General features: G+C 52.0%; 2 protein-coding genes across 3 annotated transcripts in view; both read left to right on the top strand.

Moving 5' to 3' along the window:
• Positions 1-2,063, top strand: part of ACVR1B (activin A receptor type 1B) — a 47,630-nt gene extending 45,567 nt beyond the window's left edge. For both annotated transcript variants that reach the window (XM_049783419.1, XM_049783420.1), the window contains exon 9: positions 821-2,063. In XM_049783419.1, the coding sequence (XP_049639376.1) occupies positions 821-946 (126 nt within the window). In that variant the 3' untranslated portion in view covers positions 947-2,063. The remainder of the gene's footprint in view (positions 1-820) is intronic.
• An 11,418-nt stretch (positions 2,064-13,481) lies between these two features.
• Positions 13,482-21,223, top strand: TAMALIN (trafficking regulator and scaffold protein tamalin). Its single transcript, XM_049783500.1, has 8 exons — positions 13,482-13,724; positions 15,387-15,436; positions 16,605-16,659; positions 16,745-16,847; positions 18,522-18,615; positions 18,700-18,766; positions 19,150-19,216; positions 20,079-21,223. The coding sequence occupies exons 1-8, from the start codon at positions 13,482-13,484 to the stop codon at positions 20,567-20,569; spliced, it is 1,170 nt and encodes a 389-aa protein (XP_049639457.1). The 3' UTR covers positions 20,570-21,223.
• The last annotated feature ends 6,745 nt before the right edge of the window (positions 21,224-27,968 follow it).

The following is a 27,968-nucleotide window of genomic DNA, read 5'->3' on the forward strand; positions in this document are numbered from 1 at the left end:
AGCACAGTGGGTAAGACATTTGCCTCACACATGTGTGACCCAGGTTCAATCCATGGCCTCCAGAGAGCACTGCCAGGAGTGATCTTATACACTGAGTGCAGAGCCAATTATAAGCCTTGACTGTTGTCCAAAGACAAACAGGAAAAGAAAACATGGAATTCTGTTGTGTGTGTAGTGTGCACGCGCAGGTATGCCTGTTCTGGCTTCATATGCTACTTGAAACAGTGCTGTGAGAAGAAAGATCAGGAAAGTGAGGAGCTCTTGAGCTAGAGTGCATGCTCTGTGTGTGGGAGCCCTGGCTTTCATCCCAAGCACTCATGTTCCCCATAGACCTCTGAATATGGCTCCAAAGCCAGAAGTAGCCAGGGATATGGTTCAGAGCACGCATGTGGATAGGGTCAGTCCCAGGCTCCACGTGCCCCCTCACACATACCCCTGAGTGTGGCCATGAGGCCACTAGCACCTCCAGGCTCAAGCTGTTGTATTCTCAAACCCTCACATTGAATGTCTAGCCAAGAAGTTTCATAAGCAGCCCCCAGGAACTCTCCTCTGATCATTACTATGGAGATCATATTCCCTCCCCTCTCCCCCATAAAGGATTTTCAAACAGCAGCAATGACTTCAGATACTGTTGTGGTCTCCTTTCCAGATTGCCCCACCACTGGGGAAGGGGTGGGTGTGATGTAGAATGTCTTCTCTTAGTGGGCAGTACTCTACCCAACATAGCATTGCCTGTGGCCATACACCTTGACACTGAGAAGGGAAGAGGAAGATTTGAGGAAAGGTCCTGGGTCAGTGATGCTCTTTTCTCTCCCCATAGGCATTACGGGTGATGGGGAAGATGATGCGGGAGTGTTGGTACGCCAATGGTGCAGCTCGCCTCACTGCTCTGCGCATTAAGAAGACTCTGTCCCAACTCAGCGTGCAGGAAGATGTGAAGATCTAAACTGCTTCCTCCCCTCCAAGTAACCCTGGGCGGCGAGAACCACAGAGCTGCCATGTTGAGAGTACGATGGAGGCCTACCTCTCGTTTCTGCCCAGCCCTCTGGCCAGGAGCCCTGGCCTGCAAGAGGGACAGAGTCCGGGACACTCGCTCACTCCCAGGTTGGGTTTGAGACACAGACACCTTTTCTATTTACCTCCTAAAGGCATGGAGACTCTGAGAGCCAATGGTGTAGAGAACTCAATGCCGTGACTTGAACTGGTGGGAGTGGGGAGTCCCGCAGAACCCGGCGCATCTGACACCTAACCAGGCATGGTGATGGTGATGGCGGCGGCGGCCCCGGAGGCCCAGAGAAACCAGGTGTCACCAGTGCTAAGCAGCACTGAGGTTTTTCCTCCAGGGACCAACCCAGCACACTGAGGGGCCCTGAGGACCCAGGCAGACAGCCCGTCTCTAGGCAGCTGTGCTCCCTCCCACCTCATACGGACATCTGGAGGGACTGCCCTGGGGACAGTTGGCGCCTGTCTGTCCGACCATGTGTGCATGTGTTGAGGTGCGTTCCAGTTGTGCCTGCTCCGTGCCCCGCCCTTCATGTGTGTGTGCGCGTGTGTGCGTGTGTGTCTGTTGGTGTGCATTTAACCTGCTTGAGCTTCCTGTGCATGTACAGGGCGGGGGTGGTCATCGTGCTGTCTGTGTGTGCTGGTGCCTCTGGTCAAAAGTGAGCAGCGTCTGTGTGCTCCAAAGCCCTCCTCAGGGGCCCACCCCAGCCCCATGCCACGGTGGTACTCCCTTTCCAGCAGGCCACCCAGCCCTCTGCCCCGTGTCCATGCAGCTCCCCTCCACCTCGGACTGGAACTGAAGTTGGCCCAGTTGGCCACTGCAGCCAAGGCTTTGCTCTGGGTCCCTGTGGAGGAAGAGAGGTGGGAAAGACAGGGCAGGAATCATGGCAGCTGCCTTGAGTCTTGTGGTCAGTGACAGTGTGGTAAATGAGCTGCCCCAAGGGCACTGTCCTCCACAGCATCAGGGAAGGACCGAGGGATTTGAAGCCCAGATCTTGGGACTCCAGTTGGAATGTCACATCTGTCTTTCATATCCCAGATTCTGGAATCAGCAGTGTATATTTTTGGTGGTGATGGGTTTAGGGTGGGGGAGGGGGAGGCTGGGGTGGGGCGGGATGGGGGGAGGCATCCGCATGGGTCTTATACTGGATTAGCTGATCGCAGTAGAGGAAGGTGTGAGGCTGGCATCACTCCAGGGCCCTTCTGAAGGGACTGGCTCATCTGCACCCAGCTCCCCTGGGGATAGTATTTCATGAAGCGCAGTGCAGGGGTGGTCAGCATATCTTAGATATATAACTTTGAAGCCATAACTTTAACTTGAGTGGTTTGATTTTTTTTTTAATTTTATTCAAAGAGTCTGGATTTTAACTTTTTTTAGTGTTGTTTTTATAAAAGGAAAACCATCTCTCTATGATGATTACCTCTCAATCTATTTGTTTTTAAAGAAGTCACTACAGAAACAACCACAGAGATCTTGTTGAAATGCACATAGCTTGATCACACTGGAAATATTCTTGTTCCTGAGCCTCTTCCTCTCTGAGAGTCCCTCCTCATCAGGGCTGCTCATGTCCTCCCCCCGTCCCGCCCTGGGGCTTTATGAACTTGTGCTTAAGGCTCTGCGTAGCCATTTGTGCACTATCCAGCTGGTTAACCTCCTGAAGATATTTATTCTCAGATGTTGGTTGAGGGCCAGGCACCTTCTGAAGCATTGGGGTGCATGTCTGTGAACAGAACTGGCTCAGGAGAAGGAGCAACATCAAGAACACGAACTTCTGTCCGGACACTAGTTTTCCTGGTGGGTTCTGAGAGCCTCTTGAGCTAGGACCATAGCTCTAATCTAGGACCACTGAGAAACAAGGATGCCCACCTCAGCATGGGTGACCAGCGGTGGGTAGTGAGATTCTCCCTCCAATCACTGCATTTATTCTGAGCCCCCTTCCTGTTCCCAGAGGAGGCAGACACTTCTGCAGCCTCCACAAATGCCTGCCTCCAGCCCAGCAAGTCTGCCAAAGCTTAGAGGCAGGCGAGAGCCTCCTGCCCTCACTGTCTCCTACTGCTCCCACCCCCCTATTTATTTCCTGATGTTTCTTACATTAAAGGAGACCTTCCCTTAGCCCTCTGGGTCAATTTAATGGCCACTAATTTCCCGTGAATATCAATTTGTCATTGGGGGGAGCTTCCTGCCTACCACATATCCCCCATACTCTGACCTGCTGCAGAACCTGGCTGGTAATAATGAATTTAGACTCCTGCCGTGATCACAACCAGTCTCTGGGAGCTGCCAACACTCCTCCAGCCAGGGAGCCTATTCACAAACCCAGTCACCGGGTAGCACTCCTGGTCTGCCCCCACCCCACCCCTGCACATCTGGCTCCTACCCCTCTGGGGAGACTGGGCGGTTCCTTGAGAAACTGTCCCTTCCAGACTCAACATCCAGAGTTAGGAGTTGATAGCTGGGGAGAAAAAAACTTAAGAGCTGGGTTTTTGGGTCCCCTGAGGCTACCCCTGATCCATAGGGCTGCCATCGCTATGGATCTGGATTCATAGACCAAGGCCAAGCCCGTTCTGCTGTTGCCATCAAGGCTCCTGAACGGCATTCTCGGTACTTTTGTTTGTTTTTGTACATTTTATTAGAAAGGACTGTAAAATAGCCACTTAGACACTTTACCTCTTCAGTATGCAAATGTAAATAAGTGTAATATAGGAAATCTTTTGTTTTAATATAAGAATGAGCCTGTCCAATTTCTGCTGTACATTATTAAAGTTTTATTCACAGAGTTCTCTTGGTGCCATCTGTCACGTGAAGGCTGATGTAGGGATGAGGAGAAATAAGAGTTCTGTATTTTTGGTTTGACTTCTGGGATCACTCTTAGAGATAATCATGAATTCATACATGGTTGGTGCCAGGAATTGAATGTAGGCTAGGCATGTGTACAGCAAATGCTTTAGTTCCTGCATTAACTCTCTGGCCCCAAAAGTCTTGATTCTTCCTGACTGGTCAGAAATCACCGAAGTCTGGAAAAGGACTCCGTGTCTGCTTTCCCTCCTGAGCAAAGAACAGAATGAATGGGTGGGGACATTCTGGTTCCTAGGTTCTGACACCTATGCATGTGTCCAGTTTAGGGAGTGAGGAAGTCTGTTTTCAGCTGAGAGAACCCCACATGTCTGGATTCTCGTAACTGGAGTGAGATTATCAAGGTTGCCTTATGTTGACACGCTTGGCTGCTCGTCAGCTTCCCTGTGAGGGTCCCTGGGCCTCACACACTTTTGTTGTTTTTGTGCCACACCTAGTGGTGCCCAATGGTTACTCCTGGCTCTGCACTCAGAAATTGCTCCTGGCAGACTCAGGGAATCATATGGGATGATAGGAATTGAACCCGGGTCCATCCTGGGTGGGCTGTGTGCAAGGCAAACGCCCTACCGCTGTGCTATCACTCTGGCCCCTAGGCCTCACATTTAACAGGGCAGTGTCTTCTGGTAAAACCCGGCAGCCTCCACATGACCCCTCCTTCAATCAGAGCAGTTGGCCTCTTCTGTAAAGAGTGTTTGAAATATTTGAAATTTCAGTATTTGAAAGCAGCTGTTCGGTTAATGAGTCCTTCGAAGCTTAAGAGTTTTTTCAAATGATATTGTCCTTCATGCTAGGCAACGCACCAAAATTTGCTTTGAATCACTGTTTGAATATCAAAACAAGGTGTGAGGAGATATGGCTCTGAAGAAGGCTATATTCTGAGTGCTACACAGCCTACAGACCATCCTTGCCACAGCCACCAGGGAAAGGCAACAGGATTATTAGTGCTTCTAGATTAGAAAAATTAAATTGTTTGTGTAACCAAGAATGCAAAAGACCTTGCTACTAATTTCAACCCCAGTTCAAAGCATGTGAATAATGAATTTATCTTGTGAGGTCTTTAAATTCACAAGGCTCAACCTCACTGTTTTGAAAATGACACTACCCAGGATGTATAGCAGTAGGTTAGCAATAGGTCACCTTTGCATGTGCAAAAGTGGGTCTGATCACAATACTTTTTAAAGGTAATGAGAAGATGGGGTCCATTCTACTCCCACTTTATGTTCCCTTGGCAGTGCCTAATAGGTCCTTACTATGAAGGCTTCTGATACAAGAGATCTTCATTCTAACAATGACGTTTTGTTTTGTCAGAAGGCAGGGTGCTCAGAGTAATATGTGGTGCCCTGGATGGAAACCAGCTCAGCCATATGTGGTTAAAATTCCTTATCTTTGCCCCATGAATTGGGGTTGTACTTTACACTCCTTAAATTTCTGAGTTGACAAATGCAACAAATTCAAAATTAGTGTCATGGGGAATGGTGTGTTTGAATTCTCCAAAGAAACAACAGAAAGGGTACAGCAGAAGGGAGAGAGGAGAAAGAAAGAGAAGTAGGGAGAAATCTAAAATAATCTTGACAGCAACATTCGGACTAGTGTTTTGGTCAAACAATTGTCATGAGGCCCCAAAACTTGCTGGGAGTCCCAATTTCAGACAGAATGGGATTTAAAGAGTGTGGTACATTGCCAGGATGGGCCTGAAAATGTCTCACGTCCAAGGATGGAACTCAGCAGAGTAGGAACTCTGGGGGAGCAGTTGGCTTGAGGGGATCTATCTCATCAGCACCAGAGCAATCTTAGTATGTAGAATGAAAGGCAGAATACAAAGATGGACTACCTGTGGCCACTGCCCTTTAACTCAGTAGATTTGTATAGCGAGCATAGTAAGGCATTCATTACAAAGCAATAGTTGAGGTGTGGAGGCCAGACAAGGTACCAGGGAAAGCCTGTCTCATCTCTGGCCTGCAGGGCTCCCTACCTTATCGAATTAGAAGTGAGGTTAGGATAAGGATACACTGAATGTCTTGTGTGGACAGGACAGAGTGTGGGATTGAGAGGTGTCATCTGTCACAGGGTAGGCATTACCTGCTGACTGATGGGGAAGGGATCATATTATCAGACTCATATTCAAGAACCAGACATTCTAGTTGTCACAGGCTGAGAAGGAAAGACTGATGCCATCATTAGTTTTCTGGTGACAGCTACTTCAGACTGCTGATCATTTTCCCTTTTCAACCTCAATTTGGTCTCTAGCCTTTTACCCAACAGCATGCTTATAGAGAGCTGTCACATGAATTAGAACCACTCCCTCTGTCCTGATGGAGGGCATAGACCAATAAAGTCAGTGGGCTCTGTGCCTCTCCATGTTCAGGGATATTCATAGTGCCAACTTCAAGAGGCATTAATTGGACTCAGTGTTTTAAAGCACGTGCTTTACATGTTGGGAGAACCAGGTTCCATCCCCTAAAGAGAATGGTCTCCCCAAGCACCAGTGGGAGAGCAGGAAAAGTTGAAGGAGGCAGTGAGTCAAACCGTAGTTTTGATTGAGCAGATGTGAATAGTGAAGGAAAAGAGGGAACTGGTTTAGGCCAGGGATATGGCTCAAAGGCCTGTGCATGCTTTGCAAGTAGTAGCCCCAGGTTCCATCTCTGGCATCAGATGGTCTGAGAGTAAGCTCAAAACCATTGGGGGTGGCCAAAAAAAAAGCAAACAGGGCCATAGAGATAGTACAGTTTAGTGAGTAAGGAGCTTGCTTTGCATGCAACTAAGCCGAGTTCCATTCTCAGCACTACATATGGCTGAGTAAACTCTGAGCACCAGCACCACCAGGTATGTCCAAAATCCAAAACCAAAAAAAAAAAAAAAGAGCCATCTTTAGTTTGGAGTAGATGGGAGAGCCTTAGCCCATGACTGATATTCTTCAAAGAGGAGGCCAGGATTAGTGGCCCTGCATCTGTGTTTACTTAGAGGTAGGCACTCCATAGGCTGGACCTCACTGCATCATCATTCTGAGATGAGATGGGAAGCAGGAGCCATACAAGGCTGCCTGGAGGGTGTTGGAGTGGTGAAGCTCCCTTTCTCCCCACTCTAGAGGCTAGAGGAACTCTAGTTTATGGCTAGACTAAACTCAGAACTCCTCATACATATCCTCAAGTAATCCAACATACGATGCCCAGACCTTTACAATGCACCATAGAAACCTGAAACTAGCCTGCTACTGCTCAACTTTGGGTCCCACCACTCCACAAGTTTCACTCCATAAAACTTGCAACGCCTGAGCCCATTAGGAAAAAATCATGGAAGGTGCTTGCCTTGTACACTGCTGACCCTGTTTAGCTCTTTAGAACTGGTTTCCTGAGGCCAGAACGATAGCACAGTGGTAGGGCATTTGCCTTGCATAAGGCTGACCCAGGACAGACCTGGTTTCAATCCCTGGCATCTCATATGGTCCCTGAGTCAGGAGTGATTTCTGAGTGCATAGCCAGGAGTAATTCCTGAGCATCACTGGTGTGACCCAAAACAAAAGAACTGGTTTCCTGAGCACTGCCAAAAGTGACCTCTTGAATGCAGAGTTAGGAGTAACTCCTAAGCACCACTGGTATGGCCCCAAAAACAAAAAAGTGTAAAATCTAGGAAAAGGACATGGTTAGGAGATTCAGCACTAACCTAGTATGTATGAAGTCACGGTAATTAGTGTGATCCCTCAACACAGCAAAAAAGGGAGGAGGGGCAGGGGAGAAACCAGCCCTGCCCTGTCAGCTGCTCCCAGCTGTCCAGCTTCCCTTGAGAGGCCTTGTCATACAACTGGGGGCCCACCCTTCATTCCTACAGACCAGAGAACAACTGAACTTCAGGGCCTATCCCTGCCAATGCAGAAGTTCAGAAGCAGGGCAATACCCAAGGAGAAGCCCCCCCACCCCCCACCCAAACTGGCCATCTCTTCCATTCTGTTTGAAGTGACAGTGCTGTCACTGACAGAAATTAAACACTAGGGAGATTGGCCTTCTGCAACTCACCCCAAGTGTCCCAGCTTCCTGACAGCACCCCAGAGCTTGAGCAGCTTGGTGGGGGTTGTTTGAGCCCCTCTGTCAATGAGGACTGTGGACAGATGTCTGTGCAGAGGCTCCCCACAAAAAGTGGGAGTTTGGTCATTAGTCAACCCCTCCCTCCCATCTGCTTACACTCTAGGCCCCTCCCCTGCTGGGAGCCAGGCAGCAGGGAGAAAGAGGAAGGGAAGCTTGAGGGGCTACAGGGATGTGCTCAGGAACCCATGAAGACTGGTCCTGATGCCAGGTTTGGAGACCTCTGGAGATGGCCCCAAAGAGCCAGACTTTAGGGGATTGGGCCCTGTCTGGTGCCAAGCTCAGGAGTTGAGGCTAAAGAATGTTCTCTCTGGCCCTTCCTTCCTTCCTTTCTTCCTTCCTTCCTTCTTCCCTTCCTTCCTTCCTCCCTCCCTCCCTTCCTTCCTTTCTTCCTCTCTCCCTTCCTCCCTCCCTTCCTTCCTTCCTTCCTTCCTTCCTCCCTCCCTCCCTTCCTTTCTTCCTCCCTCCCTCCCTTCCTTCCTCCCTTCCTTCCTTTCTTCCTCCCTCCCTTCCTCCCTCCCTTCCTTCCTCCCTCTCTCCCTCCCTTTCTCCCTCCCTTCCTCCCTCCCTTCCTTCCTCCCTCCCTCCCTCCCTCCCTTCCTCCCTCCCTTCCTTTCTTCCTCCCTCCCTCCCTTCCTCCCTCCCTCCCTTCCTTCCTTCCTCCCTCCCTTCCTTCTTCCCTCCCTTCCTTCTTCCCTCCCTTCCTTCTTCCCTCCCTTCCTTCCTTCCTCCCTCCCTTCCTCCCTCCCTCCCTTCCTTCCTTCCTCCCTCCCTTCCTTCCTCCCTCCCTTCCTTCCTTCCTCCCTCCCTCCCTTCCTTCCTTCCTCCCTCCCTTCCTCCCTCCCTCCATTCCTTCCTTCCTTCCTCCCTCTCTTCTTCCCTCCCTCCCTTCCTTCCTTTCTCCCTCCCTCCCTTCCTTCCTCCCTCCCTCCCTCCCTTCCTTCATTCCTTCCTTCCTTCCTCCCTTCCTTCCTCTCATTCCCTTCTTCCAACCTTTCTGCCTGCCATCCTGCATTCCTTTCTTCCTTCCTCCCTCCTCTCTTCCTTCCCTCCCTCCTTTCTGCTTTCTTGCATTCTTTTTTTGTTTTGTTTTGTTTTGTTTTGGGACCACACCCGGCGGTGCTCAGGGGTTACTCCTGGCTGTCTGCTCAGAAATAGCTCCTGGCAGGCACGGGGGACCATATGGGACACTGGGTTTTGAACCAACCACCTTTGGTCCTGGATCGGCTGCTTGCAAGGCAAACACTGCTGTGCTATCTCTCCGGGCCCTCCTGCATTCTTTTCTTTCTTCCTCTTTTTGTTCTCTTTCTCTCTGTTTTTGGGTCAACCCAGCAGTACTCAGAGATACTCCTGGCTCTGAACTCAGGAATCACTCCTGGAGGGGCTTAGGATGCTGGATATTGAGCCTTGGTCAGCAAGCACCCTATCTCCTGTACTATCTCTCCTGCTCTCTCTCTTTCTCTCACTCTTTATTTTCTTCCTTTCTTCCCTTCTTCCTTCCCATTTCTTTAGTTTTTGGTACACCCGGTTGTGCTGAGGACTAACTCCAGGCTCTGTATTCAGGATCACTCCTGGCAGGCTCAAAGGTCCATATGCGATCCCAGTTTTGGCCCTGACAGATTTTACTTATAGCAAGGCTGCCTCAATTAGGATGTGAAACATCACGGAGGGTCCATAATACAGTGAGTAGGGTACTTGCCTTCCACAAGGTCATCAGGCTCAATTCCCAGTACCTCATGTGGTTCCCCTGAGCACAGAGCAGGAGTAAAGTAGGTCAGGAAGAAGACTCAGATGATTAGAGCACGTACTTTGTGTGCAGGGCTGGAACTGCCCGGTGCCCCAACACGCAACATCACGCCAAAGGTAAAACCCCCAGCACTTCCAGGATTGGGTAGGCATAAAAGTAAATAAAAGATAGTTCCAAATATGGCAGATGTAAGTTTCCAGAACTCGAGAACAAAAGTGGAAGTTGAGAAACACAGACCCTCAGGTAACTGGAGAGCAAGTGGGGACAGCTGGACCGTGCTGTGCCCCGTGACAGAGGAAGCATACGTCAAGCTGCCTGTCCCAGTTGGCTTTAAGGGTTTTTCTATTGAGGCTAATGGCCACCAGAGGGCATCAGCATCCCATCTCCTGAATGTTAGGGCGATTGGGAGGAGGCTGTGCAGGCCCAGTCTGAGCAAGCGGCAGAGCTGCCAACCTTGAATCAAAGGTCTTGGTCGGTCTCTCTTTCAGATGTGGAGGTCCATATTGTCTCTTCTGTAGCCTCGCTCCCTGTGGGCTGCTGGCTGCCTCTTTGGTGTGAGCTCTTGGACCACATGATCTCCTTTCCGGTCTGCAAGGCCCTTTCCGGCCCTGAAATTCCAGGACCTGAGGAAATTGTGCTGACAGAAATGGCATTCTGGAGCTGCCTGCACTCTGGCTTCTCCAGGGCACTCTGCCTGACAGCAGGGAGTACTTAAGGTGAACTACAGCTCTCAGAGGTCTCTCTTCTGAAGGCAGGGAAAGTGTTTCCCCAAGGGAAACACTGATTCCCCCTCTGGGGTCCGGGTAGGGACTGTTTCCCCAAAGCTGTCAGCCACCTGTGGGCAGGGAGAGGACTGTTAGGTTACCCTTGGGGTGATCTTCCTTAAAAAAGCTGTGCAAGATTCCCTGTAGGGGATGGGGAAGTGGATCAAGTTGTGAGCATCTGCCTTGCATATGTGAGGCCCTGAGTTTGATTCTCAGCACCACATGCTCCTTTCCCCAGCATCTCTGGAGTGACCTCCATGATCATTTTTTTAAGTCAGGGTCAGTGACCAGAGAGAAAGTACAGCAGGTGGGGTGCTTGCCTTGCAGGAGGAGGAATCCCAAATATCCCATGGTTGCCCAAGTACTGCCAAGAGTAATACCTGAGTGCAGAGCCAAGATATAGCCAAGAGTGACCTGAAAACAAAAAAATTAAAAGTTAATTAAAGGGGCCGGCGAGGTGGTGCTAGAAGTAAGGTGTCTGCCTTGCAAGCGCTAGCCAAGGAAGGACCATGGTTTGATCCCCCAGTGTCCCATATGGTCCCCCCAAGCCAGGGGCAATTTCTGAGCGCTTAGCCAGGAGTAACCCCTGAGCATCAAATGGGTGTGGCTCGAAAAACCAAAAAAAAAAAAAAAATAGGGGCCGGGAAGGTGGCACTAGAGGGAAGGTGTCTGCCTTGCAAGCGCTAGCGTAGGATGGACCGTGGTTCGATCCCCCAGCATCCCATATGGTCCCCCAAGCCAGGGGCGATTTCTGAGCGCATAGCCAGGAGAAACCCCTGAGCATCAAACGGGTGTGGCCCAAAAACAAAAAAAAATAAATAAAAATTTAATTAAAAATCAGGACTGGAAAAATAGTACAGAAATACAAAAATGTTAAAATGTACAAAATAGTACAGAAACATACAAAAACGTACAAAAATAGTACAGAAAGATATTACACAATACTGATTCAGTTCAATCCCCAGCACCATATATAGCCCACCGCCATTAGCAGCACAGCTAGGGATCACTCCTGAAAAAAGCCAGGATAAAGCCCTGAGCACCACCTTCCAAATCAACAGATGTCCTTTTGTGGATCTCTTCAGGGAAAAGCCAGGAGTGAGAACAGAAGCCTTTTCCTCTCAGCCTTTCCACACCTCCCTCCTCACCCCACCAGATGCTGTCTGCCTGAGGCCCAGCCGCAGCAAACAGTCCAGGACTCCATCTGTGCAGGCTTCACAATAGAGGCCCATGTTTCCCCACCGATGTGCTCTCTGGGCCTCCTGGAGGGCCACTTGGTGATGCCAGGGAGGAAGGTGGGAGGAGGGAGCGAAAGTACCATGGAAGCTAGCTCTTGCCTCCCCACACGCCCCAATCCACCCCTGCCCCCCAAGCCTCTTGCCATCTGGATTTGTGTCATCACTGTGGGGTATAACAGCACCCCCTCCACCCACACCTCCTATAGAGGCTGGGCCCCAGGGGGCTGGGTTGGCAGAGAGACAGATGGAGGAAGCCAGACGACCAGACCAGGAAACCAGAGCCTAGTTGCTGTGGGAGGCCGATAGTAGGCAGCAGGTTCACCTGTGTGGCCGTAGGTCCCCCTCACCCAGATCCTCACACACCGTTCAGAAGTAGCTTGCTCCCAGGCCCCCAGACTTTGCCACCCCTTAGGCCTCGCTCATGCCTAGCACAGGCAGGGCTGAGTGAAGTGAAGAGGACACTTCACAGCCTCCTCTCTCACCTCCTCTCTCACTAAGTGGCTTGGAGCTAAGAGCCCAGGGGTTAGCTCCCTCCTTAGTACAAATGAGGACAGGAGCTAACTATACCCTCTACTTTGGTGAGGACAAACTGTTTTCTACCTTGGTATAGAAATACACACAGACACGCAGACCACCTGGTAATTGCTTTGGAAGTGAAAGCTCTAAAGGCCTAAGACAAAGGGCAGGATGTGTCTCATAGTGTATGTCACACAAATTAGGAAACTGAGTTTGATTCCTGGCAACTTAATAATAATAATATAATGATAATAGCAATTTATTATTATTTCTCTCTTGGTCTAGAGAGATCATTCAGCAGGCTGAGCAAGAGCCTTGTTTTGTGGGAGGCCTGGGCTGGTCCCTTCAACACATAATCCCTGAACTCTGTCAGGAGTGACCTGGGCGCTGTCAGGTGCCCACATAAAACTAAAAAATAAATGAATAAAGACATAAGACAGCTTTGGGAAAACTGGGGGGTGGAAGGCACAGACAGGATCAGGGCATCCCTGACCTGGTCAATATTAAAGTTTTAGGCCCCAGCCTAAAGAGGGCTGCTCTTTAGATGTCCCACCTGGCCTTCCACTTCTTCCACTCTCTGACAGCAGACTTCAGCTGGGGAGACCACCTCTCCCACAACCAGACAGCCACAGTCACACATCTGCCCACCTTAGGAGCTGAGAAAGAGCCCTCGCTAGCCAGAGGAAGTTTCTGAACCTCTTACTCTGCAGAGGCTCACGGGGACCCCTTCCAGGTCCCCCACCTTTCTCCCTGTGCATCCACAACCTCTGCAACAGGCTGCCTCCTCTCTTTAGAACTTGAGACCCCTGCAGCCCCCAGAATGTCCTACACGCTTCCCCTGGGCCTCCAAACCCCACCACCACCACCACCACCATACACACACCTTTTAGGGTACCCTCATCACCATCTCGCCAAGAAACCTCAACATTTCAGATGTTGTGCAAGACCCTTCACCCTCATCGCTCCCCTCCTAGGGTTTGGGAACCTTCTGGCAAGCCTGATCCCCAGCTTACTTTTCACAGGTCGGCGGTGCCCCCATGGTTGGGCTAAGGTCTGCAAGTTTTTGGGGGGCGCCCCGCCTCCGGGTGCTGTGGGCGGGTGCCAGGCTGCCGGGGCGGGACCAGCAGAGTCGCTCTCCGCCTCCCGCCCGCTGGGCTCCTCCAGCCTATAAAGGAGGCGCGCGGTGGCAGGCGGGCTGGCACCCGAGCGCCTGGCACCCGAGCTGCCCGCCTTGCTCGCCTTGCCCGCCGGCCGGGGCGCGGCGCCGGAGTCGGAGCCGGAGCCATGACCCTGCGCCGGCTCAGGAAGCTGCAGCAGAAGGAAGAGGCGACCGCCGGCCCGGACCCTGCCGCGCGGACCCCGGGCTCGGACGCCGCCCCGGCCCCGGCCCTGGCCTCGGGGTCCCCCGCAGCCTCCGCCAGCGCCGGCTCCCCGGGGGACGAGCTGTACGCGGCGCTGGACGACTACCACCCCGCCGAGCTGTACCGAGCGCTCGCCGTGTCGGGGGGCACCCTGCCCCGCCGGAAGGTGAGTCCTGCGCTCGCTGACACCCCGAACCCCAAGATCGGGGCTCCCCTTGGCGTCCTGTCTGCCCCCCATCGCGGCCCCCCTGCTCACTCTCGCCGCGGTCCCCGCCTTGCCTTGCCTTGCGCCCTCCTTACCCTCCTGGGCTCCCAACAGCATCCCTGCTCCCCTGTTCCCCCTGATCCAGGTGTCCCCCAGTTTCGGGAACCCCGACCCTGGATCGCCTCTTGCCCAGGGCCAGTGGCATCAGTTAGGGCAGCCCGGGAGCCCTTGCCGGAGAAGTGCGTGGCACCCGCTGACTTCCAAGGGGACCCCCGCGTTCCAAGGCTCAGGTCGGGGTGCGGGAGCTGGACCCCCCACACACTTCTTCACACTGTACCGGACGCGGTGGGAGGGGTCGCGGGGCGCCCAGGGGGCAGGAAGGATGCGGACCGACCGCGCCCGCACTCTGCTGTGCTGTGCTGTGCTGTGCTCCCACTCTTAGGGCTCTTCCTCTGGCCCGAGGGGAACCCGAGGCCCAGGTTAAGGAGAGGGGGAGGTTGGCCTTTCCCCAGAAGCCCCCCTCTCCGCCCCTGCTCCCCCCCGCCCACCCCACCCCCCAACAATGAGCAGCTTGTTGAGGATTTGCATTTTATGAAAATCGGGTGGGAGGACAAAGGGGTCTCTCTGTGTTGTTCTGTGACCTATTTGGAAACTGTCCCCACCCTGAATCCAGTCTCCGGTTCTGGAGAAAGAGGGGTTGTCCCCCCCCCCACTTCTCTTCCTAGCCTGGGGGCAACCCTGCTGGAGAATGGCTAGGGTTAAGTCAGGCAGGGATTGTTTAGCGACCTCGACCAGGTTGTCCTGGAATACCCACTTTCTGGAACAAGCACTAATAATTTGGAGAAGGGAGACTGTTAGTTTAAGAATCTTAAAAAGATAGGAACCCTGACCTCTGGGACACCCACACTCCCACACCAGAACTGCCAGCCTCTCCCTTAAGTATAATGGGACTTATGGATAAGTTTGTTCTCTAAGTGGGTTTTGTTCCAGAAAGCAACCAAGTGTCTTGACAATCGGAGGGGGCACATTCCCAATTGCGCACCCTAAGAGCTTTGTCTTTAGTAGAGGGGGCCACCCTGACCCCCAGCCTTAACATAAGCATGCTGGGAGAGCACCCTATATACCTGACCCCTTTACACAGCTCCCCCAAATCACTGTGAGAGAACCTGTGGGCAGGGGTTTGGGGGAGCCTTCTGAGCCAGTCTCAGGCTAGCACTTGGCCTTCCTTGAGTATCCTCTGGGGATGTACTCTGTCTGGGGGGCTCGGGGGTGTTGCTGAGCCTTGAGGAGTTAGCCCTGGGGTGGGGATGGTTCTACTCAGCTACAACCTGGAAGCCAGCTCGGGTCATGGAGTTTCATGTGCTGAACCCCAGAGCAAACTGGGTCCCCAGCCCTTGATTTTTGTTTATTTGGTTTATTGAGGAGTGGGGAGGGAGTTAATAAAGCCCAAGGGAGAAAGCTGTGGGCCCTTGGCAAATGGTTACCCCTGCCCTGAAGCACATATGACAGGCAGGACAGACGTGCAGAGAAAGTGAGGTGCAGGGTTCAGGCTGGAGGTACAGGGAGGGACACCCAGAGGCTCTCTCAACCTCGCTCCTCATCTGCCTGTCTGTCCTTGCCCAGGGCTCCGGGTTCCGCTGGAAGAATCTCAGCCAGAGTCCTGAACAGCAGAGGTGAGAACCCCCAGCCCAGCTCCTGTCCTGCTGGCAGGGGGGTGATATGCTGAAGGTGGGTGGGCACACGCTGCATCTCAGCACAGCGGAGAAGGTGTTGTTCTACCCTTTCCACTGGTGTCCTGCCTGGGAGTGAGGGGCCAGTGGGGGGTGTAAGCTGCAAGAAGAGGGTGGTAGAGAAAGGAGTTTGGAACTTTTGAGTCATCAGGTGCTCTTCAACCCACCTCCAGTCCCTGCCAGCTCCCGCTCCCTGGAGAATTGGGAGAAGTGTAGAAGTCCTTGGAGGATCCCTGGAGCTCCCCAGAACTAGTCACCCTCATGGACCTAGATCCTCACTAGGCTGTGTCCAGCTCCTTGAGCCTGGCCACACTTCCTGCAGGCCTTGTCCCAGGCAGGCACAGCAGAGCAGCCCACTTGAAAAGGCACAGCGGTGTGGGCAGCAGGAGCTGAACTACTTTGCCTATGTCTCTTCGCAAAGTGGGCCTGGCTGTCTCTAAAATGGACCAGCAAACTGTGGCCTGCCAGCAGATTAGTATGTTTGGTCCTGAATCTAAGAGTCTTTTTCCTTGTTGTGTTTTTCCCAAGAAACAGAAAAAGTTTATGGAAAGAGAAAAAGTCCCTGCCTGGGAGGGACTTAGCGTAGGGAAGGAAGGGGGTGGGGTGGACAGAGGAAACCGGGCTCCCCAGCAGGAGAAGCTCTGGAGCAACTCCAGCCCATTGTGTCCAGTGGGCAGGCCTTCAGTTCCCGAAGGGGCGGCCTCCGGGTTCCCCTCCCCCAGCCCTCACATCTGGTGGGCTGGCCCGCTGCTGCAGCTCAGCTGTGGTCTGGAAGCAGCCTGCCTCGTGACTGGCCTCTGCGGGTAGGGCCAGCCCTCTCTCCAAAGCTTGGAAGCAGAGGCACTAAGCTGAAAAGCTGGGGTGGGACTAAAAACCATAGTAAGAGCCCTGCTTTGGACCAGACATTCCCCCACAGGAGGCTGGGCTAGGTCTGTGCTGCTGTTTCTGCCCATGAAGGAACATATTCCAATAAGATGGACTGAGAGGAGCTTGTCATAGGAGACAGATGTTCTAAAGAGTGCTGGCAGCTGTGGGGGGCATGTGGTAGGACACCCCCCCTTCCCCAAGCTCCTGTTGAATCCTGATGAGATGGCCATCGTGTCTCCTGCAGGAAAGTGCTGACTTTGGAGAAGCAGGAGAACCAGACCTTCGGCTTTGAGATCCAGGTAGTACAGAGAGGATGGGAGGCCAGTCCCGTGGGTGCCTGGGCCCCACCACAACCAGACTGAAGTTTCATGTCAATTTTTACAGACATATGGCCTTCATCACCGGGAGGAGCAGCGTGTGGAGATGGTGACCTTTGTGTGCCGAGTTCATGAGGCCAGCCCTGCCCAGCTGGCTGGGCTCACACCAGGTGAACCTGGGCCCAGAAAGCAAGGGGTGGGGGGGTGCCATAAGGGGGTAAGGGGTTGAGAAATCTCTTCTGAAGTCAGTTCTCCCTTCTATTTGGGAAAAGAAATAAGAATGGGTGAAGCCAAACTTCGTAGTGAGGCGGACTTGTCATTTATGGTGTGCTCTTGAGCACCTGCAGAATGGGGACAATGACATTCCTCACATCCGGTGCTGAGGGGACTCCCCGGCATGAAGCCAGGACTAGGCAAAAGGCAGGTGCTGCTGCTACTGCTGTTCTGCTTCCACCTGACAATGTAGCAATCCAGTCTGAGCAGGAGCAGGGGCTGGAGAAATATTCCATTCAGTGGACCTGATCCTGCGCTATAGACACCTATCCTGCCCCTGGCCTGACCAAATCTGGGGTACCTGTGTTTCTTACACTAACAAGGACATGCCTCCCCTAGGAAATCCTTAGGACTGGTCAAATCTATAGATCCCAGGTTCTAGAAAGGGGGCAATGTGAAACTGCATGAATGGACACCTTCCCTGCAAGTCTAACATTTTCTTCCCGAAGCCCTTACTCACCAGCAGCCCCTGGTGACCAATAGGGTATTGCAAACCTTGCAGAGTAATCAGTTTCATATTCACTATTCTACTATCCCAAATAGTAGTAACCTTTTTTGTTGTTGTTGTTGTTTCTGATTTTTAGGGATAGAAAATGAACTCCACAGTGCTCAGGGTCTCAGAAGATGAGGCCACTGGGATGGTTGAAGCAGTATTAGTTCACAGATTGGTGCTTCTCACTGTGCCCTGCTCCCTTCCTATCTCTGCTGGGTCTCATGACAACTGTGGATTAGTTTGAAGTCAGAGTCTGGGGAGCTAAAGAGATTGTACAGTAGGCAAGGCATTTGCTTTACATGCAACTGACCCAGGGTCGATTGCCAGTATTCTATATAGTCCTCCAAGCCTGTCAGGGGTGATCCCTGAGTGTAGAATCAGGATTAAATCTGAGTACATTTGGATTTACCTGTGCTCAACAAATCAGTGAAATTACTGACTCTGGGTAGCTAGAGAGATAGGACAGCAAGAAAGGCACTTGCCTTGCATGCAGTTGGCCCAGTTAAATCCCTGGCACTACATATGGTCCCTTGCACACTGCCCAGGGTAATCCCTAAATGCTAAATTGGGTGTGTTCTTAAAACAAAATCAAGCAACAACAACAAATCACCATCCTGGGACTAGAGAGATAGTACATTAGATAGGGAGCTTGTGTTGCATACAACCGATCCCCAGTCAAATATAGTGCTTTTTGCCTGCCAGGAGTGATTTCTGATAGCAGAACCAGGAGTGAACCTGAGCATCACTGGATACAGTCCTAAAGCAAAACGAAACAAGAAAATCGTTCTTGGTGGGGGGCAGCCTTTTGGTACTGAGATACTTAGGATGTGGGTACATACATTTGAAAACAGGCCTTGGCCCTCTGGCTCAGATGCTAGGCCCCACAAGTTGGCTTTGTGGGGGTGCTTGGGTAGATGGATAGGATGAGGAGAGCTGTGAGGTTTTCCCGAACAGAGTGGAGTAGGTAGCTGAGAAATACTGTGGGGTCATTACCTTAACCTTTCTGGCCAGAGTAGGGGGTTGGAATTCTCCCATCAGGCCCCGTGGAGCTCTTTGCTGACCCCTCTCTGTCTGACAGGAGACACCATCGCCAGTGTCAACAACCTGAACGTGGAAGGCCTCCGGCATCGAGAGATTGTTGACATCATCAAGGCTTCTGGCAACGTGCTCAGGTATGCAGGGCCCCACAGTCTCTCACTACTTGGCTCCTCTGGGCACCCACATCTTCAGCTCACTTGGGTTCCTCACCTTGGCAGGCTGGAAACTTTGTATGGGACATCAATTCGGAAAGCAGAGCTGGAGGCCCGGCTGCAGTATCTAAAGGTGAGGACCCCTTTAATGTCCGGGAGCCCCTTCTAGAGCCCTGCCTCGGCATGCCCCAGGTTTTCTTTGTTTTGTTTGGGGGCCACACACGACAGTGCTCAGGGGTTACTCCTGGCTCTGCACTCAGAAATCACTCCTGGCAGGCTCAGGGGATCACATGGGGTTCCCGGGATCAAACCCAGGTCTGTCCAGGGTTGACCACATGCAAGACAAACCTCTGCCACTGTGCTATCACTCCAGCCCCTGGGCCCCAGTTTTTTAAGAGGTCATTAATTTATCCCAGTCTCCCAGAAATTCTAAGAAAACCTTAGGATTTCTTCTGTCTTTGATCACCCCGGCTAATATTCAGCTCCCTCCTGACTCTGTGCCGGTGTCTCTTGCAGCAAACTCTTTATGAGAAGTGGGGTGAATACAGGTCCCTAATGGTGCAGGAGCAGCGCCTGGTGCATGGTGAGTAGACTGGGGTGTGCAGGGCCCCTTCTCCCTTTACGTATAGTATACGCATACCCAACCTCCACTCTCAGAGCCAGTGTGTCCCTTGCCACTGACAAATAAAGTAAGGTTTGCCCAGGTACTGCTTCAGGGACAAAGCTGTCTGGGGCTGATGACATTCAGTTCCCCTTGTTCTCAGTTAATCCTCTGAAGGGAAGTAGGAGACAGTATAGTCCCTTTTGTTTTGTTTTTCTCTTTGCGTCACATCAGGCCGTGCTCAGGGTTTACTCCTGTCTGTGGGCCTATATGAGACATCAAATATGGAACTGGGTCCACCATGTGCAAGGGAAGCACTTTACTCACTTCACTAAAGCTCTGCTATATCTATACCTATATCTATATCTACATCTATAACTGTCTGCTGTCTATCCATCTATCTATCCATCTATCTATCTATCTATCTATCTATCTATCTATCTATCTATCTATCTATCTATCTATCTATCTATCTATCTATCTATCTATCTATCTATCTATCTATCCATCCATCCATCCATCCATCCATCCATCCATCCATCCATCCATCCATCCATCCATCTATCTATCTATCTATCTATCTATCTATCTATCTATCTATCTATCTATCTATCTATCTATCTATCTATCTATCTATCCCAAGCATTTATTGTCCCCATGTCATAGTTGGGAATACCAGTACTCACAAAGCTTGTGCCCACCCCTTCCATGATTTTGAATTTGATATTTAAATTTGAATTTGAGACTTGGTTTCAAATCGCTGTTTGTCAGTGAGGGGAGTGGGGTTCAGGGTGATGCAAAGCCGTGATCCCTTCCTTACGATCCTCTTCCACTGCCCTGGCAGGTCTGGTGGTGAAGGACCCGAGCATCTACGACACTCTGGAGTCTGTGCGCTCCTGCCTGTACGGTGCGGGCCTGCTGCCAGGCTCTCTGCCCTTTGGACCCCTGCTGGCCGCCCCTGGGGGTCCCCGTGGGGGTGCCGGCCGCCCCGGGGGTGACCCCGATGATGCCGTCTACCACACGTGCTTCTTTCGGGGTGCAGAGCCCCCTGCCCTGCCGCCGGTGCCACCACCTGCCCGCGCACCCGGCCCCGCAGAGCCCCGCGCCTCCGCCCCTGCACCCCGCAATCTGCTGAGCCGCAGTGCCAGTGTCAGGTGTGCTGGCCCCGGTGCGGGAGGCGGCGGCGTGCCTGGCTCGCTCTGGACTGAGGCCCGCGAGCAGGCCCTGTGCGGGCCGGGCCTACGCAAGACCAAGTACCGCAGCTTCCGCAGGCGGCTGCTCAAGTTCATCCCTGGACTCAACCGCTCTCTGGAGGAGGAGGAGAGCCAGCTGTAGGGGTGCAGGGGCCGGGCAGATGCGGGGATGTATTTATTTATTTATTGGTTACAGTCAGTGCAGAAAGGGGGCCGGGCCAAGGGGACCCCAGGAGCCTCACTGTGGGAGAGGGTCCTGGCCAGCCCTGGTTCAAGGCCTGTGCCCGCAGCCTTGAACCCTGACCCCCCAGCGTTGTTTCTTCACCCCTAAACCACAGCCAGAGCTGGGGCTGGGGAGAACCGAGGGAGCTCAGGCTTGGGAGAGGATCCAGCACCCAAAACGGGGCGTCCCACCCCACATCGGGGATTGTAGTGCCTTGTGGGGTATCCAGGAAACCCCTCTTATGTGGGGACCGGTCCCACACAGCCCTCTCCTCAGCTTTATTTGCTCCCCAACCTTGGCCTTGGGGAAGATGACCAGTGGTCGGTCTCCCTTTCACCCCCCCTCCCTAAATGTTCTTCCAGTAACCAGCGGGTCCCTCTCCCGTCTGGCCTGGACCCCCCAAGGGCTTTGACACCACTCCAGGGCCTGTAACTAAGCCAGGTCCTGCCAGGGAGGGGTCCTGGGTTCTGCGCCCTTTGGCGGACAGCAACACGCAGGTCCAGCTGGGTGGGGGCAGCCAGACTGTTCCACTGTTTGTTTCTGAACCTCAGACATAAAATGGACAGGTTTTTGCATCTGTGTCAGTGTAGTGATTGCCTGGGGATGGAGGGGGTGGTAGGGGAAATCAAGCTCCACAAGGACCGATTGTCCTGAGTACCCCCACACCAGCACCCCTATGCCCAAACACTCGACCCTGATACCCCAGTAACAGGCACCCTTTTCCCCATTTACCTCTGCACCAGCGCCATAGCATATGCTGTCTTTTCCATTTCATTTGCATGCAGCCAGGAAGATCATCTGTGGAATTTTCATTGATTTGGAAGGGCCTGACTAAACACCCACTCAGGTCTAAGCATTTTTTATATTTTTAGTGAAGTTAAAATCCATCGTTTTAGTGACAGCATTCCACTCGAGAAATATGAGGAGAGAGACAGATGTTCGAAGAGACCCAGGGCTTCCCTCCCAGATACCCACATCAGGGTCAGGGGCCCAAGCCAATCCTTACCTGTGACCTTGGGGATACTTGTGCCAAGTTCCCTCTCACCCTGGCTTTTCCTGGAGGGAGAGACAGTAGCCAGGTCAACAGGAGACCTTAGCTACCCATACTGTGCTTGGGTCTGTGCTTCACCTGCCACAGGTCGTTCTAGGAGTCCTTGGTGGTGACCCAGGGTTCCTAGAGTAAGACTGAGCCTTTCTGGGGTATTTGGTCCCTGCCTGCCTCCTATGTCTGTCTCCCTCACCCCCTGCTCCAGATAATTCACTGTCACTGTCCCCCATTCTGGGGTGTCTATGCCCACCTCCCTAGAACTGGCTCCTTTTGGCTCACCTCTCACAGGTCCTCCTGTCTAACCCCAAACCAGATCCTACCCCAGCAGAGCCCTGCTTTACAACTACCGCACTGCTCCAAGGCATCAGACATAGCGTCATTTTTTATTTATTGGTTTTTTCTTGTTTGTTTTTGGACTACATCTGGTGGCGCTCGGGGGTTGCTCCTGCTCTGTGCTCAGAAATCGCTTCAGGCAGGTGTTGCATTAATTATTAATTAATATGTCTTAGTAGTGTGGATGGATGGGTGGTGAGGCCTTTCTGGGCCCATCTCAGCACCTGCAGCCCCTTCAGCCCGTGGGTCTGTTGGTATTAGGGTAACGGCAAAGAAATGATCCACAGGCAGTCAGATGAAGTTTCAGGAGACATCAGCTTTATTACAAGGCCCTAACTACCATGTGCATATTTCCACATAGCTTCTATGCTAAGCTTTTTTCCTACTCCTGCATCCAACCTGTCTCTCATCTCTTCTGCTGCATCTGCCTCTCCCTTGCTGCACCTCCCTCTTGGCCCACCCCCTAGGCCACTCCTAATTACCAAACACAGACTCCTCCCAGCTGTGGGAGGATCTCACTATACAGGTAAAATAGCATTTGGCTTTGGGGAGGGGTAACAGGCAGGCTCTGGAGATCATATGGAATGCCAGGGATTGAACCCATGTCTGTCCTGGGTGTGCAAGGCAAATGCAATACCTCGGTGCTCCATCTCGTGAAATAGCGTCATTTTTTTTGGTTTGTTTGTTTTGGATCACACCTGGCAAGCTCAGGGGTTACTCCTGGCTCTATGTTCAGAAATCGCTCCTGGCAGGCTCAGGGGACTGGATGGGATGCCAGGATTTGAACCACCGTCTTTCTGCATGCAAGGCAAATATCCTACCTTCATGCTATCCCTCCAGCCCCCAGAAATAGCGTCATTTTTATGGGCTAGTTTATCTTGCCCCTCAGGATGCTCCTTGCAGCAGCCTCTCTGCTATTCATCCCTTTTTTCTGTTCCAATGCTGACACTCAGGAGAACGCAGCAGAGTCCCAAGCACAGCCATGAGAGGGTCACCACCTGCAAGGGATCTACGGCAAATGGCACAGCAAGAGACAGTAGCCAAGGGGCAGGGTTAGGGTGGGCTGCTGCCTCCTGCTCTAGAGCCTGCCCAAAAGTGTCCAGTACACACATAGGCATGGCTTCAAGTGGGGCCCATGTGGGGCCCAAGTGGTCCCTGCCTCCTGCACCACCATTGCCCCATCTGAGGGAGTTCCCTTTCTCTCCACACACCAGCAGGTTTTTTCCCAAAAAGGAAACCAATCACACTCCTCCTTTGCTTAACCCTTACTCTACCAGCCAAGAAGACAGTTCTGCAGGCTGTTCTGCATGAGCCAGGTGGGGCCCATCTCCCAAATCGTATGGTCCCCCAATAATAACCCACCCTGTCTTTCCTTGCAAGGCAAACATCCACATTCTCTTCCATGGTCTGTCCTGAGCACATTGAGGCTCGAACATTCTTTTTGAAAAGGCAGCTCCTGTTTCCACCGATAGCAGCCACACGGGCCCAGTAATTGGACAATAGAGAGTCTTAATGTGGCGTACAACCTCCAGGTGATCTGATCCAAGACTCTGTGTGGAGATCTGCCTCCTGTCTGAGGTCTTACTGAGCTTCAATATGTCTCTCTAGTTTTGGGTCACACCCAGAAGTATTCAAGACTAACTATTGGTTCTGCTTGGAGATCACTCCTGGTGGGCTCAAGGGACCATATATAATGCCAGGAATTGGATCTGCAACAGCTGCATTCAAGACAAATGCCCTGGGCCCGGAGAGATAGCACAGAGGTGTTTGCCTTGCAAGCAGCCTATCCAGGACCTAAGGTGGTTGGTTCGAATCCCGACGTCCCATATGGTCCCCCATGCCTGCCAGGAGCTATTTCTGAGCAGACAGCCAGGAGTAACCCCAGAGCACCGCTGGGTGTGGCCCAAAAACAAAAAACAAACAAACAAACAAACAAACAAACAAAAGACAAATACCCTGCCCACTGTACTATCTCTATCTCTTGAAATTGTTTCCTTTCTATGGCATTTAACACACTAAAACCTTGATCTCTCCCCAGTCATATTCTGCATCTATGTGGGGCTCTTTCCTCTGGTGGTCTTTGGCTTGCTGGAATACTTTTCTTTGCAAGGCCAACTTCAGGGACCATGGAAAGGATGGGTGGGCAAGGGGGGGATGGCTCAAAGAATTTGACTATATGTTTTGCATGTGGGAACCTCAAATGACTCTGGGTACTATGATGTTCAAATAACAATCCCCAAGCACTGAGGAGTATTCCCTCCTCCAATTCTGCTGGGCAAGACCCCAAACCCAAACAGACTGTTTTTGAATTCTTCAGGACTCAGACAAGTAAATGTCACCTCCTGACAAAGCTTCCCTCGATTCTCTCCCCCGACGTCTCCATTCCTTTCATTTTCTCTTTAGTCTACACCTAGACCCTATCTAGATATGTTTTTCTTTCTATCTCTTGCTCTCAACTGCCACTTATACTGGTTTGGTTTATTGGGTGGGGGAATACCAGGTAGTTCGAGGCCTTGCTCCTGGCTCAGCTCAGGGATCATGGAGTGCCTGAGATCATACCTGGATTGACTGTGTTGTAAAGCAAGTGCCCTACCTGCTGTTTTATTGCTCCTACCCTTATACTGGTGTCTTTGTGTGTGTGTATGTATGTATGTGTGTGTTGGGGGTTCCCCAGCTGTTCTCAGGAGCCTGTGAAACAGGGCTACATACACCCAAACGTGCTAGAGTGGACAGTAGGCATCAGTGCTAGGTATTAAACTGCCCTATGGGAGTTGCTGGGTCTCCTTTCCCTGCTTCTCCTGCATCTGTGTGGCACATGGGCACACCAAGGCAGGAAATTCAGTTGTATTGACAGTTAGTTCTCCGGGGCCCAACAGAGCCCTACACAAAGCAGGCCATTGATCATCACTGAAGAGACCTCCCAGCTTAAGTTAGTCCTATACTAACATGGGTGTGGACTCCAGAGAGCAGGAGCCCTGCACCTGGCCACCTGGTGGCCCAACCCAGCACCCCAGGCAGTGAGCTAGGCCATTTGATTAAGAAAAAGGAGCTCCCCATCTCACTGTTTGAACAGCTGCTCCCCACCAGGGTTTAGGGGAGGAGTGCTCTCACACCTTTGTTCCTGAACCCCCCTTCTCCTTCCTGACCGGGGAGGGGAGCGGGAGTGCAGCTGGCTGGGCAGAGCCAGGAAAGGGGGGGGGAGAGCTCTGTGGGGGTTGGGTGCAAGGGCCACTCCCCAGCTTTCTTCTCCAGGGTAGATTCATAACTCCTCCCCACCCACTAGCTGCCCCCATGTCAGCCCTCCTCACCCCAAGTGCAAGAGGGCTGTTGGCTGGCCTTGTGCTCCCAGTGGAGGATGAGGGGGTGCCCAGGGCGGGGCTGGATCCCACCACTCAGTAGATGGATGACGGCACCAGCACAGCAGCCTCCTGCAGTGTAGGTGGGTGACAGGGAGTGACTAATCCCTGGAGCTGCAATGCTAAAAATTAACCCAGAGCGTGTTCCAGGGTGGGTGGGGGTGGACAGGGAAGGAGCTGGGCCTCAGAAGACTGTGTGGTTGGTATCCCCCTGCCCTGCCTCCCTTCCTTTGCTTCCCACCAGCCTTCTGCTTTCTCTCTAGGCCTCTGGGGACTCCTCCGCCCCAGACCAGAAGGAACCCCAATTATTCCAAGCATGGGAAAGCCAGAGCCACTTTGGCTTTGGTGCCTAGTAAGGTAGAACACAGCCTGGCAAATGGAGTTCAGGTCTAAAGTTCTCACAGAGCTATCCCTATTTTTTCTATTTCCTCAACCTGTGCCCCACCTCACCCAAAGATTTTGGGTTCACCCTGCCCTATCCAGGGTGCATATAACTCAGAGCCTGCAAGGTGGAAGCAGCAGATAACTGGCAGGTATGTCCCCATCAGCAGGCTAAGCTTGAATGAGCAGGAGCATGTCCCAGAAGAAAAAGACCAGAAACCCTTGTGTCTGGAGAGATAGCAAAGTTGTAGGGTGTTTGTTTGCCTTGCACAAGGCCGACCCAGGACAAACTTGGGTTCGATTCCTGGCATCCTATGTAGTCCCCTGAGCCTGCCGGGAGTGATTCCTGAGAGCAGAGCCAGGAGTAACCCCTGAGTGCCTCTGGGTGTGACCCCATTAAAAAAATAAAAGAAAAGAAACCTTCTCCCAGAGGCCTCGGGGCCTCAGGGCCCAGACCTGTACTAAGCACTTCTATGCGTCCCTCTCCTCACATACACCCCATGTTATATGAGCTGTTATAGCAATGCCCCGGTTCACAGAGGAAGCTGAGGTTCAGAGCTGTGGTCACTGGTGTGCTCTGCTGGAGGGAGGTCTTCCTGGAGGAGGGAGGTAGAGGACAGGGGTAGAAGGCAGGAACCAGTTAGAGGAGTTGACCCTCCCAAGCTGGTGGGAACATGAAAGGTGGAACCAAACGTGCTCAGCAGGTGCTGAGATGTGTGCACAGCTCATGGAAAGGGATCCACAGGGGTGGGGAGACATGAGAGCTGGAATAAAGTCAGAACAAGGTCATCAAACCTGGCAGTGCACTTGGGATGTGTTGGCAGGGCCAGGGGAGAGCCTCTGAGGGGAGGTGGGTGTCACTGGAGAAGAGTTTACCTGTAGGAAAACCTATTTATTACAGGGTGGGACAGATGAACTCAAAGGGTGAATCAATGCTTTGCACAGAAGAGTTGTGGGTTTGATCCCTGCCATTGTATGGTCCTCTGAGAACAGAGCTGGCAGTAGCTCCTGAGCACCATCAGGCATTCCATCTCCTCCTCCCTTCTCCCAAAAAAAGGAAAAGAAAATCTGTTACACGGGGTGAACCAACGAACATCCCGTTTCCCTGGATACCAAACCAGAGGATGTGAACTGGAAGAGATGAGATGGTAAAGGCACTTCCTGCTCCCCACTCGTCAGTGTGATCAGGCACAGGACAAACGACCAGCCGTCAGACAAGGAAGACCATAATGATGATGACAACTGTGGTCCCACAATGAAGGGATGGAGGGAATGGCTAGAGAGAGTTGAGCAGAAGGATTACAAGGCTGCTTAAAGAGCAGAGGTACTCAGAGAAGCTGAGAAGAGACTCGGAGGGGAGAGCCTGACCCCTGCTGGTAGCCATCGAGCATTGCACCCCTATCAGCTAGGATGTACTGTTCCAGAAGGCAAAAGGAAAGGGTTCTAACATCAGCCAGATTCTGTGAAGGTGACACACCATCTTTACAGTCCCTTGTTTTCAGCTCTTCCTAAGCTCTTCCCAACACTTTTACTAAGTGTAGTTGTCTGATCTGCATGACCCAGATCAAACTGAAACTTTGCTATGGGCCTCTGGCCTCCAATGCACTTTCTCAAAGGAGCAAACAAACCATTGTGCGTTCACCTCTGTGACCACTTATACTTGGCCTGACATGAGTGAGCCTTCAAATGACATTGATTGAAAGCAAATATGTCTGAATAAACAATAAATACAATACTTGTAAGTTTCAAACTGAACTGATTTTCATTCTTCTTTCTTTCTTTTTTCCTTTCTTTCTTTCTCTCTTTCTTTCTTTCTTTCCTTCCTTCCTTCCTTCCTTCCTTCCCTCCCTCCCTCCCTCCTTTCCTTTCTTCCTTCCTTCCTTCCTTCCTTCCTTCCTTCCTTCCTTCCTTCCTTCCTTCCTTCCTTCCTTCCTTCCTTCCTTCCTTCCTTCCTTCTTTCTTTCTTTCTTTCTTTCTTTCTTTCTTTCTTTCTGCTTTCTTTCTTTCTTTCCTTGGTTTTTGGGCCACACCCGGTGATGCTCAGGGGTTACTCCTGGCTGTGCACTCAGAAATCATCCCTGCCTTTGGAGACCATATGGGATGTCAGAGGATCGAACTTGGTCTGTCCTAGACTAATGCATGCAGGGCAGACACCTTACACCACTCTGGCCCTGAACTGATTTTCAATCAATGTACATGT

Source organism: Suncus etruscus, chromosome 11, assembly GCF_024139225.1.
Source record: "Suncus etruscus isolate mSunEtr1 chromosome 11, mSunEtr1.pri.cur, whole genome shotgun sequence".
NCBI classification, from domain to species: Eukaryota; Metazoa; Chordata; class Mammalia; order Eulipotyphla; family Soricidae; genus Suncus; species Suncus etruscus.